The sequence below is a fragment of the Equus przewalskii genome, chromosome 21 (assembly GCF_037783145.1).
Source record: "Equus przewalskii isolate Varuska chromosome 21, EquPr2, whole genome shotgun sequence".
NCBI lineage: Eukaryota > Metazoa > Chordata > Mammalia > Perissodactyla > Equidae > Equus > Equus przewalskii.
The window spans coordinates 48,609,775-48,622,096 of record NC_091851.1 but is presented as its reverse complement, the minus strand read 5'-3'; the positions used below and the strand labels follow the sequence as shown (position 1 = coordinate 48,622,096).

Below are 12,322 nucleotides of genomic sequence, written 5' to 3'. Positions count from 1 at the left end.
GGAAAAGCATGTTCGGTTCTCCTCGTATTTTATTTATTTATAATGCAAGCCCCAGCAAAGCCAGGTCATGATCATGTTTCATGTTTAAATAAAAGAAGGCTCAAAAACTGCTATCCACCAGAACTCTACCCAAAACAAGAAACAATGTCAGTGCTAATGGTCTTCACTTCTGATAAATGAGAAGCCAAATTGGATATAATCTTGATTTTATTTTTTCTTTTTAAACGTTGTAAATTTCCTTGTACTCTGTGCTTTTGCTATTCAAAGTAGGGTCCACGGGCCAGCAGCACACACATCAGTGGGGGGCTCCTTTGAAAGGCAGAGTTCCTGGTCCCACCCTAGGCCTGCTAAACTTGAATCTGTGTTTTAACAAGATCCCTAGGGTGATTCTGTGCACAAATGGTCTGTGTTGGTGCCATGCTTAGACTCCTCTCAGTCAAATAATTTACCCATATCATTCTATACAATTTTGCTTATTTTTTAGGAAGATTAGCCCTGAGCTAACTGCTGCCAATCCTCCTTTTTTTGCTGAGGAAGACTGGCCCCGAGCTAACATCCGTGCCCATCTTCCTCTACTTTATCTGTGGGATGCCTACCACAGCATGGCTTGCCAAGCGGTGCCATGTCCGCACCTGGGATCTGAACCAGAGAACCCTGGGCCACTGAGAAGCGGAAGGTGCGAACTTAACCGCTGCACCACCGGGCCGGCCCCAGAATTTTGCTTTTTAAATGTAGGTATTTCAATTATCTGGAACTAATTTTTATGTTAGGTGTGAAAAAAAGTGCTCTAACTTAATTTTTTCCTAAATAATTAATAAACTGTCCTGATATCTTTTACTGAGTATCCATTAAGTCCCTATTGGGGACATATTAAGTGGGGAAAAAGAAAAGCAAATTATAAAATCACATACATAGTATGATCTTACATTTGTTCAAAAAAAAGATAATACAAAAGAAATGAATAGCACTCCAAAGATAAATGTTGTCTGAGCTGTGATAGAATAAGCCAAAGATTCAGAGCCGTTGGGAAAAAAAATGTGCCTAAGTCACAGCCCTTCAAACGTCCCACTTCCTACACGAAAACAACCAACCTCTGGTTGAGATGAGGTAGAGATGAGAGGTGGGCACAGCAATTATCTTGAGCCTGCAAAAATAATTCTCTTAAAGACCACATGTCCTGTGATACCATTTATGTGAAATGCCTGGAATAGGCAAACCCAGAGACAGAAAGGAGATTAGTGGTTGCCTGCGTCGGGGATGGGGTATGGGGATTTTCTTTTGGGGTGATGAAAATATTCTAAGATTGACCCGTGGTGATGGATCGGCAGCACCACGAATACACTCACAACCACCGAATCGCACACTTAAAATGGATGAATGTATGGCATGTGCATTATATCTCAATAAAGCTGTTTAAAAGAATCTCTTAATCCTTGGCCAGCATTTGCTAAGCGCATTAATTATACGCGCCCTGCGCTCTTCTAGGATAAACTCTAAAACACGAGATGCATTCATCTGACTTTTCCCCTAGCCTGCAGGCTGCCTCGGCACACCGGCCTTCGGGGCAGTTTCAGCCGTCCACTGCAGGGCGCACCAGACGGAGCGTCCCCGCACGCTGCGGGGGGCCCACAGCACCCCTCGTGGGGGAGCGTTACCTCCACCACGTGGACGGGCGCCTCTCGCGTGCGACCCGCCATCTGGGGCGGGGTCTGACCCCGCGGACACTCGGCCCCGGGCGGTCCGGCCCCCGCGCGCCGCCCTGCGCCCGGTACCCCGGCCCCCGACCTGCGCGCGCAGCCCCCGCGGGGGCGGCCGGGGCCGGGGCCGGGGCCGGGGCCGGGGGCGGGGGCAGGTCCGGGGGCGGGGGGCGGGCGGTTGGCGGGGGCGGGGCCGCGCAGGGGCGGGGGTGCCGTTGGGGGCGGGGCGGCGCAGGCGCGCTGCGTCCCGGCGGTTTCGGCCCGCCCGGCTCTCCGGCCGGTCCCCGCCGGCCCGCCCGCGCGCCCCGCCGTTGGCGCCGGCATGTCGGGCCCCGGGCCGCGGGAGCCGCCGCAGGCGGGCGGGCCGGCGGGCCCCGAGGGCGCGGACGCGGCGCTGGGCGAGGCGGGGCTGAGCTTCACGACCACCGACCTGAGCCTGGTGGAGATGACGGAGATCGAGTACACGCAGCTGCAGCACATCCTCTACTCGCACATGGAGGCGGCGGCGGCCGACGGCGAGCTCGAGACGCGCCTCAACTCGGCCTTCCTGGCGGCGGCGGCGGCGCCGGGCGCGGCGGCGGGGGGCTTCGCGGCGGCGGGGGGCGCGGCGGCGGCGGCGGCGGGGGGGGGCGGCGCGCCGCCCGTGTACCCGGTGCTGTGCCCGCCCGCGCTGGCCGACGGCGGCTTCGCGGGCGCCAACCCGTGCCTGGGCCACATCGACTTCCAGGAGCTGCGCATGATGCTGCTGAGCGAGGCGGGCGCGCCCCCCGCCGCCGCCGCCGCCGCCGAGAAGACGCCGGGCGCCGACGGCCCCCCGGGCGCCCCCCGGCCCAAGGCGCCCGACGGCGCGGGCAAGGAGAAGGCGGCTGCCGGGGAGGGCGCGCCCGAGGCGCGGGCCAAGTCGGCCGTGCGCGTCCGCCTGGAAGACCGCTTCAACAGCATCCCCGCCGAGCCCCCGCCCGCCCCGCGCGGCGCCGAGTCCCCCGAGCCGGGCGTGGCGCTCAACAAGTGGGTGCCCACGCCCCGGGCCCGCGGGACGGGGACGGGGAGGGCGCGGCTGCGGAGGGAGGAGGTCGGTGCGGAGGCCACCAGCCTGGCATCTCAGCAGGGAGCAGCACCTGCTGAGTCTGCGTGTAGACAAGGCGATCCTGTGCGGAGGGCACCAGCCTGCTTGAGCTGGATGTCAACTGGGAGCAGGACCTAGGACCTGCTGGGTCTGGGTGTAGACAAGGCAGTCCTATACAAACGCCTCCAGCTTCAGTCTGGGTGTAGACAAGGCGGTCCTATGCCAAGGCCACCGGTCTCCCTCTAGCTGACGTCTCAACAGGGAGCAGGCCCCCCAGGGCCTGGGTGTAGGAAGCTCGTATTGTGAGGCTTAGAATATAAAATGCAGCTTCACCCTGCAGCCCGATTGCCAGCCCATGGTGATCTTCCAGGGACAACTATGGAAGAGGAGTGTCGCGTCTGTTCGGGTGACTTCTCAGCTTTCTATCCATCCCCACCCTGTAGTTTTCCCCATTTTGCCCATAGTCATCAGATTTTGGAGGATGGCCCCCAAAAGAGAGATTGGTGTCAAGGGTCTGATGGGAAGGGGGGTGTAAGTAAAAGGTGATGCACAGTCCCATCTTCCTCTGTGAGGAGGAGGGGGTTTGAAGGCCCACGACAGCGCTGGTGATGACTGTTCCAGAGATCTCCATGACGAGGGGCCGTCCTCCTGACAGATTTGAGCTCCTCTCTAGAAAGTCTGATGCAACCCGTTAGAGTGACAGTGAGTGCAGGGTCTCAGGAAACTTACCTGCCGCGACTTCATCAGGTTTCTGGGTTTTCTTTTGTCTTGGCAGTTTGGTAACTCTTATTCGACATCCATCCGAATTAATGAATGTTCCTCTTCATCAGCAACAGAACAAATGTACAACGTTAGTGAAAAATAAAACTGCTGCTGCGACGGCCGCTTTGCAGTTTACGTACCCGCTCTTTCCCACAAACACCTGCTCTACCGGTGCAAGCGCTAATCTCTCGCAAGCACAGGTAGGGATGATGATGTGTGAAGCTTTGCTCTTTTGTGTTAAGTGAGTTTATTTTAGTTAGGTCCCAAGGATTTTATTTTCCTTTCGTTGAGCTGAATAACCTTTTCAAATCCAGAGCATTTATGTGGTTTGGGAACATTTTAAAATTCTCGGTGCACCTAAACTTCTTCAAATTGCATGTTAATAGCTTTACCGTTGCTTCTGTTAAAGTACATTTTATTTGTGCAGTAAAAAGGAGATTAAGTCGCATATTGATGAAATTCCTGTTGCTTCATTTTTTCCAGAGTTCTGGTAACTCATGTTCTATACTTGAAACTGCCAAGCATCAGGATATTGGATTGCCTAGAGCATTTTCTTTCTGTTATCAGCAAGAAATTGAATCCACTAAACAGACTTTAGGTAGTAGAAACAAAGCTTTGCCTGAGCAGGTTTGGATTAAAGTGGGAGGTAAGCAACAACGCAGAAGGTAGCAGGTACCCTCCTCCTGCCTGGGCTGTGCCCTCGACAGCGTGGTGGCCTTAGGGGGGTGGGGGCGAGAGGTGGTTTATGAACAGATGAAGTGATCTTGGAAGTGTGTTTATATCCGAGGGAACCTTCCACCCCTCTTCCCCCAGTCATCTCACTGTGAACATTCTTCTGAATTTTGAACGTCGGTTTTATACTTAGTATGGAATTGAGTTTGAGCTGCTTTTTCTTAATAGTAAACTCCATAAACAGAAAAATAATAGACTTACATAAATTTTCAGTTATGAAGTTACTAAAGAGCTTAATAGTTTTGTGGGGTTTTTTCCCTTGTTTTATACTTCCTGAGGGAAGGGAGGAGTCTGAAATCTGCTAAGAGCTTTAGGAGATGGTCTTCAGATGGGCAAGCATTGAATTAGAGCAAGAGGCCATCAAGGCGATTCAGAGTTTCAGAAATAAAGAAACTGCTGGAGGCAAGCTTTGCAAACCTCCAAGATCAACTCTCAGTCCCTTTCTCACTGGAAAAAAATTATTTTTCAAGTCATCCAACAAAATAGCACAGCTTACACTCAGCTTTTCAAGAGCTGATGAAGATAGGATAGGGCTGGAGTGCTCCTGCTTCCTCCATGTCAGTAATTAATTTTTTCTTGTTATGACATTTTACGCAAAAGTGTATGTTGACATTTGTAAGGTATAAAGGTTAACACTAAAATAATCCTTGTCCTGACTACTAAGCTTTGGGGATAAAAGTACCAATATTTGTGAGTTCCCCTCTGGGTCTCCCTTGAAAAGTTACTACCGTTCTGTTAAGCGATTCTCACTGTAGGGGGTTTGGCCTGATTCTCTCGCCGTAGGGGGTTTTGCTTTCATGGGGTTTTGCTTTCATGGCCTCTCGGGAATGCTCATCGCCACACGCACTAATTAGATGCCTGCAGTTCTTTGTTTGATGGAAATCTGACATATTTCTGTAGCATAAATAAAAGCTGTGCTGGGATTGCTGCTTTTGTGGGGAGAATCACTTGCAAGGTGAGGGCATATTTACTCCTAAACAACTTTGGTTTTACAACTTTGGTTTTGTCATCTTCTGAGCATTGCAGTTGGAATGTCAGTTGTCATATTAGTATAATTGTATGTAAAGAAAATCTTTTAGAGGAGATGTTTCCGGCTTTCTTTTTTCCATTCTGAATATCCGAAAAAATCAAACAACTTCTTAGGTCCTCTGCTCATACATGACCTTTAACACCTGGTGGTTAAAGAGGGGACTTCTGGGTTCTGTGGCTCACGTGAGACTGGGAGTGTTTTAATTTAGTTACAGGGTCACTTTCGGGCCCGTGGTTTGGAGCTCGGAGCTTTGTGCTACCTGCTCACGCTGAGCTGCTGCCGTCGTGCAGCTCCTCGGGTTCAGGCCTCTGTACCCACTGATGTTTCTCTCTTGGATTGAAAATGCCAAAAAATATACTCAGCATTAATGGGGGCAAGTTAAGAAGAATAAAAAATTAAAATACCACTTTTTTCTTCTTTTGCAAAGAAGAAGCGCTATGTAAACAAGCAATAAATAAGAGGAATCGGAGTAGAGTCCGTCAGCTGGACACGAATGTGGAACGAAGAGCCCTTGGAGAGATCCAGAACGTGGGCGAAGGCTCCACAGCCGCACAGGGCACCTGGCAATCGGCGGAGTCCGCGCAGTCCAGCCTCGGAGAGCAGAGCCAGAGTGGGCCCCAGGGAGGACGGTCCCAGCGCAGGGAGAGGCACAACCGCATGGAGAGAGATAGAAGGTAACGTGTGTGCTTGATTGCCAGGCCAGTTTGTAGACAGTTATCTTAGACACACAAGTTTAGTACAGTTATGGGTACTAATAGGCACGTTACTGTATAAAACCATACCGTAGCCATTTCTGTGTTCGAAGAAGGAAAAATTGGCAAGAGTGAACATTGGCTTGTTTTGCTAGGTGGGTTGGGGCCCCAAGGTGTGATGGTTCAGGAGGAAGACTCCTGGCTTTGATTTATTACAGGAGAGGACACAGCAGGAATAGCCAAGGCGCGTGGGGAGAAGCACAGAGGACCAGGTGCAGGCTCCCAAGTCCCCACCCAGTGGGGGTCACAGCATCCACTTAACTCCCCCAGCACCGAGCTCTGGCCACGTGTGAGATGGTGCCAGCCTGGAGCGCTCATTAGGGACCCAGCACTCTGGAGTTTTATTGGGGGCTAGTCATGTAGGCATTCCCTCCCTGGCACACAGCCAATTTCCGGACCCCCAGAAGGCAAGCCAGTGATTGACATAAACCTTGTTGTTTGCACAGTGTAGGCACAGGGAGCCCCTCTTAACTAGTGGTGGTGGGAACCCTCCCGCAATCTCAATTGCCAGGTGGCAGTCAGCGCCAGCTGTGTGAGCTGGCCGTGCTAAGCGGAGTTGGCTTGCTAGCTTGACTCTTTCCTGCACACTGGCCACTAGTTTTTCTTCACTGAGCAAGGAGGAGGTTAAAGCTCTTACTTAAGGCGTTTTATTGTGGATTTTATTTGTGCTATTTTTCTATGTAGATTCCAAAGCTGGTTAATTTTTCTCTTATTAGAGCTGGGTTTTTTAACATGATATTTCCCTAACATATAATTAATTAATTTAGTCATTTATTGAGTTTGAACCAGTTTCTGTTTTAGGCTCAAGAAACATAGAGTAAGACACATGTTCAACTTTGAAGCTCCAGTGTTGAGCTAAAGCCATTTGTTTCTTTTTAAAGGCATATGTTAAAGCTAACGAGCCAGCTAGGTGCCTTTCTTAAATATGTGTGCACACACGTGTGCTCCAACTGAAGCACTTCACTGAGCTCATCGTGAATTATGAAGGGCGTTTTTCCTACTCCGACATTTGTTTAATAAACATTTACCAAATACCTGTTCTGTCAAAACTCTCAGATGTTGACAGTAAAAGTGTGAATTCTTACCCTGCCATTTCCTAGTTTAACAACGTGCTGCAAATTCTTACCTCTCTTCTGGGTTTCACATCTATAAAAGAGAGAGATTACCCACTGCATAGATTTGAGATTAGAATTAAACAAGCTGCTATGTAAAGAGTGTCAGACTCAGTGCCTAGAAGGTAGAGAGCATCCAGTAGATGCCGGCTGTGTTCCCCTCACAGAGTGTCTGCGTAGAAGCCTGGGGTACAGTTGGGAAGATGGGAAATAAGACCATATGGTCTAAGTTGTTCCCTGTCGGCTTGCATAGGACTCTCCAGATTACTGAATGGAATTCACAAAACTCAAAGATGGTCTAATAATAAGACTCCAGCTGTGATGTTAATTATCTCTGAAAGACCAGGTTTGGGAATATTAACAGACTGGTAGTCTGTGGTCCTCTTTGAACCAGGGCCCCTTGGAAAATCAAAGCTGTGAATGAGCTCCCTGGCGCATGAGGGCATGTTAATAACTGTTGAGTGAAAGAATGATTTTCCCAGGAAAACCATACACAAAATTTTGCTTCCAGTTTCAGGGGGTCTGGATGCATCTGTGGTCTAGAGACTTGACCCTGGCCTCTGCTCCTGGCCTGTGAGAAGCAAACAGGGAAAACTCCAGGGAGTGCCACAGCGAGGGAGGCGCCCCAGGCAGGAGAGGCCCCTGGAGAAGGAGGCTGGCACTTCCCCGGCACTGAGTGTCCTTCAGAAACAGACCCTCTGCTCCGTGGTTGCACCCCGGCCTCCCCATGTGATGCTTTGGGTTTTGACTGTAGGCGCAGAATCCGCATTTGTTGCGACGAGCTGAATCTCTTAGTCCCGTTCTGCAATGCTGAGACTGACAAGGCGACGACTCTTCAGTGGACCACAGCGTTCCTGAAATACATTCAGGAGCGCCACGGAGATTCTCTTAAAAAGGTGAGTATGTAGGCCAGGTACATTTTCCGAGTTTTATCAACTTATCAGTGTTCTTGTCCTTTTTCCCTAAGATATCCCAAACTCTCCTTTGTTTCCTGGAGTCTGATGTCAGACCCTGAGTCCAGTAGAAACAAAGCTCTGCTCGTTAATGATGTGACTTGTCATTTATTAAAGTGGCAGTCACAGCCTCCATTCGATCGCTAAACAGCAGAATATAAATGACTGAAGTGTCGGTTGTCAAGTGGCAGACTGAGCACTTGCTCTCTGCAGTGGATTGTATTGGGGTGGGAAGGGGTTTCAGAGACCTGTAGGGTGGGATTTTCTTTGCCCTGAGAAAACTTTGTGAAAAGAATAAAGCAAGAATAGGAAAAAAAAAAAAAAAAGAAAACAGGCAGATAAATGTCAAGTAATCTGAACTTCAAACGCCTCCAAAAGGCAGAGAAGAGACATCTCCGTGGGTGGGTGACCAGGGAGGACTCGGGGACTCTGGGGCCCGAGCGTCTCGACCTCTTAACACAGCAGCACGGCCTTGGCCTTGACGCTGTCTGTTCGGTCCCAGGAGCCATCCCCAGGCAGCGAGCTGGCTCCCGCCAGGAGTGAATGCTTGCTGTGAGTGAGCCCTGCCCACCCCTTCCTTGCTGGTTCAAATGAGAGGACGGAGGCGTTCGCGGCCTTGGCTTCAGTGCTCTGCCTTGCGGCGGCCTCGGCTCTAGGTACTGGCCTCAGAATTCTGGGGGTCAGGGTGAGTGGCGAGGAGGCTTAGTGAAGTGAGCCCGGAGCATCCTGATTTGTTCCTTGTCTGCAGCTGTTGTGTAGCCGCTGCTGTTGACGGCAGCACCAGTCTGGTCAGAGGACTGAGCTGAGGGTGGCCCCACAAACGTGAAACCTTTTTAGAAAGAGCCTCTGCATCCAGATCCGGGAAGGGCCTGAGAGAGCTCCTCCTGAAGGGCCCGGGGTGGCCGGGCATGTGGGCCCCTCGGGCTGTGTGCAGAGAGTTCGTGGTCTCCTCCCGTTTTGTGTGTCCATGTGACATTTACATCTTGTGAGTCACATAATTTCATCAAGTTCCTTATTTTTATTGTACATTTAATTGTGTTTTGAAACAATACTTATGTCACATTTTTTCTAATTGGATCATTTATGGTTATTTTTAATGCAGTTACTCTTTAACATTTTTTAGAGATAGACTCTTGGTTTATTTTAATAAAATAAAGCCTTAATATTTTTGAAAATGACAGCATTTGGCTCTGTGTACCTATTAGCAGTAAATTATTATTGATATAATTCATTCAAGTATGATGGAGGTGTCTACAACACAAAAACCTTAACTGTCTGTATATGTACTCAGATTAAATAGATTAAAAGTTTATGGATGCTTTATTTTATGTATATTATGCTTCCCAGACACTTGTGAAATTTAATTACATCGAACTTGTAGATGGTTTCTGGGTCAGATTATAGGACCCTCAGGAAGCAGGCTGGAGTGGCACCAGGCGGCACTGTATTTGAGGGAACCAGAACCTTCGTGGCCCAAACACCGTACTTAGCTGTGTCTATGGCGGCTGCCCCGCCTTACTCTCGTGAAAATTTTGTTCCTAAAGATACAATACTTGAGAGTCTGAGGTGATTTTCCTGAATTGTCTTAGTACACATTTCGTTCCACAAATCTTTTCTTTTCCAATCAAGCTTCTGCCGAAGATGCTGGGCTCCGTTGAGGGAGACAAAGGCCCCGCTGGCCAGAGCGAGGCGATCCCCAAGTAGGCAGTGAACAACCGTCTCCATCCCGCTGCGAGGGGGCGACACTGCTGTGCAGGCCCTGCCTGCAGAGCGCCTTCCTAGGTTGAGTGCCGAGGGGGCACCCGGAAAGTATTAGGCAGCAGTGGCGCGATCGGCCTGGCCTGTTGAAAGGTCGCTCGCTGCTGTGTGGGGAGAATGGACTCCAGGAAGTGGAGGTTGGGGTGCAGCAGGGGGCCGCAGCTGTAGCTCCCCCAAGACTGGCCGAGGTGCAGCAGTGAGTGAGAGCTATGAGGCTTCGGCACGTACTGGTTGGCCTTGCCAGGTGCGGGACGTGCTGGAAGGAGGAATCGGGGGCCACTTGGGGTTCTAGCTGAGTGGCTGGGTGGGTAGTGCTGTTTACTGAGATGGGGAGACAGGAGAAACAAGACGGGGTAGAGCAGAAGCCACATTCAGTTACAGACACACGAGGTTGTCAGTGCCCAGCGGGTAGCAGGTGGACACGTTGAGAAGGCCATCGTCAGCAAATAGATGGTCCACTTTGTATTGTTTTTCTGAGGAACCTGCAGTAGAATGAATACCTGTGCGCCCGTCACCTTGTTGTTAACCTTGACCACATTTACTTCGTGCACACATGCACACACACACATTTGCTGTACAATTTCAAAGACAGTTACAGATATCACGAAACTTCACCTCTAAATATTTCTGCATTCATGTCCTAAAAACTCGCCTGCATAACCTCGGTACCGTCGTCATGCCTCACAACACTGAGGGAATTCTCTTACGTCATTTAATATCCAGTCCGTATTCACGTTTCCCCAAAACGTTTAAAAATGACTTTTATAGCTGGTTTTTTTTCCAAACCAGCATCCTGCATCCAGAAATGCATTTAAGTATGGTTTCAGGCTCCTTAAGCTACTACAATCCCACTCCACAGTCATTTATTATGACCGTGAGGTTTTGCAGTCAGGCCAGGTGCCTGTTGAGTGTCCTGCATTCTGGATCTAGGTGACTCACGTTATCTGTCTGTGGTAATTTTAAATTTCGATATAACTTCAGACTTCCAGAAAAATTACAATAGTAGTAAAAGCTCCTTTTACCCCCGCACAGTTCACCCCGAGTCCCGTGTTACTGTTGTAACTACTTGCTTCGTCTCTCTCTTTACGTATCTTTCTGAACCATTTGGTAGTAAATTGCAGACACCATGCCCTGTATACCTAAATATTTCAGCATGTATTTTTAAAGAATAAGTACATTATCTTACATAACGAGAATATAGTGATCAAAATCAGGAAATTTAACATTGGCGTAATGTTGTTATCTAATGCCAGGTTAACATTCAGGGTCTGCCTGTTGTCCCAGTAACATCCTCTCCAGCTTCTTTCCCAGTGAGAATCCAGGCCGGGATATGTGGCAAGGTGACATTGGAGTCTTGAGGTGAACCTCAGCGAGGTTCCCCCTCCAGGCCGCTGGCCGTGCGCCCACCTCCCTCTCCTCTGACCTATCTCTGGCAGCCACTGTGGGGGCGCTGCTGCCCGTCTGCTTTGCCCTCCCTCTCGGTCCGTCTGAAGTCAGGCCAGCCCTGCAGCTCCGGGACTGCTCCTCCCCTCTGCCCACTTTCTGTGGCACCAGCCCTGGTTCTGCAGTGGAAAGGTGCTGCTCCCTCTCCTATGATCTTGCCAGGATTCTCTGCCTGTGACCCCTGCCGCCAGCTACCTGGCTCCTTGCTCTTCCTAGTGCAGAGCCCCAAGGGGTTGTCCGTCCCCCAGCTCCCTTCGCCAGGAGCCTTGGACAGTCAGAGCCCTGTTTAGCCAGTGAGGGGTCTAAGGATGAGCGCGACCTCTCCCTGTTGCTTTCTTCATTGGCTTCAGGCCCTCGCTGGCGTTCCTGCTCCCTCCCCAGGGGTGCTTTCTTTCTCCCTCCCTTGTTGGTGATGGGTGCCAGCTTAGTTCATGGTCCCGGTGCGGTGCTGAGCTGCTGAGGGAGCTGGAGGTCCCAGCAGTTGGTGCACAGTGTTCACTGATCCCCGTTTTCAGTGGGGTGTCTCCCCCACCTGCACAGGAACCCTCCTTCACCCTTTCCAGGCAGGAACCCCCAGCCTTTGGCTCCCAGGGGCAGAGAGGATTGGGTGCCTAGTTTTGTAGGTGGGCCCAGCATGGGGAGGCCCACCTTGCAGAGACCTGTGGCCACTGCTGCTTGCGCGCCGTCTCCACCTGCAGAGGCCCTGGGGCCCTCCTCCCCAGCCTCAGGCTCGGCCAGTGCCGCTATGGGCTGCTTCGCCGCATTGCTCCCCCTCGAGAAGTGGGCTGGTCGCCGGCCCTCGTGGTCCTGGTGAACTTGTGCCTCTTCTGCTCTGTTAGTCCTGAGCTCCTTCATCCTTGCCCGGATTCCCCCGGCTTCCTGGCGTCCTGGTGTGTTCTGGGCCTTCCCAGGGACGTGGCTCTGGTCGTGTTCTGCTCTGTTGGTTTTTGGGGGCTGATAGGAGGCAGTGGTAGTGTTTGTCCTATTCTACTTTGCTTTTATGTGGATTATTTTAAA

General features: G+C 50.9%; 1 protein-coding gene across 2 annotated transcripts in view; it reads left to right on the top strand.

The window, feature by feature from the left end:
* Positions 1 to 1,940: 1,940 nt before the first annotated feature.
* Positions 1,941 to 12,322, top strand: part of TCFL5 (transcription factor like 5) — a 15,878-nt gene continuing 5,496 nt past the window's right edge. Inside the window, exons 1-5 of one of the 2 annotated variants that reach the window (XM_070588610.1) lie at positions 1,941 to 2,705; positions 3,539 to 3,725; positions 4,009 to 4,171; positions 5,718 to 5,961; positions 7,906 to 8,047. In XM_070588610.1, coding sequence (XP_070444711.1) covers positions 2,020 to 2,705; positions 3,539 to 3,725; positions 4,009 to 4,171; positions 5,718 to 5,961; positions 7,906 to 8,047 — 1,422 coding nt within the window. In that variant the 5' untranslated portion in view covers positions 1,941 to 2,019. Of the gene's footprint in view, positions 2,706 to 3,538; positions 3,726 to 4,008; positions 4,172 to 5,714; positions 5,962 to 7,905; positions 8,048 to 12,322 lie in introns of both variants that reach the window. The other variant, XM_008529174.2, reaches the window with a different exon arrangement.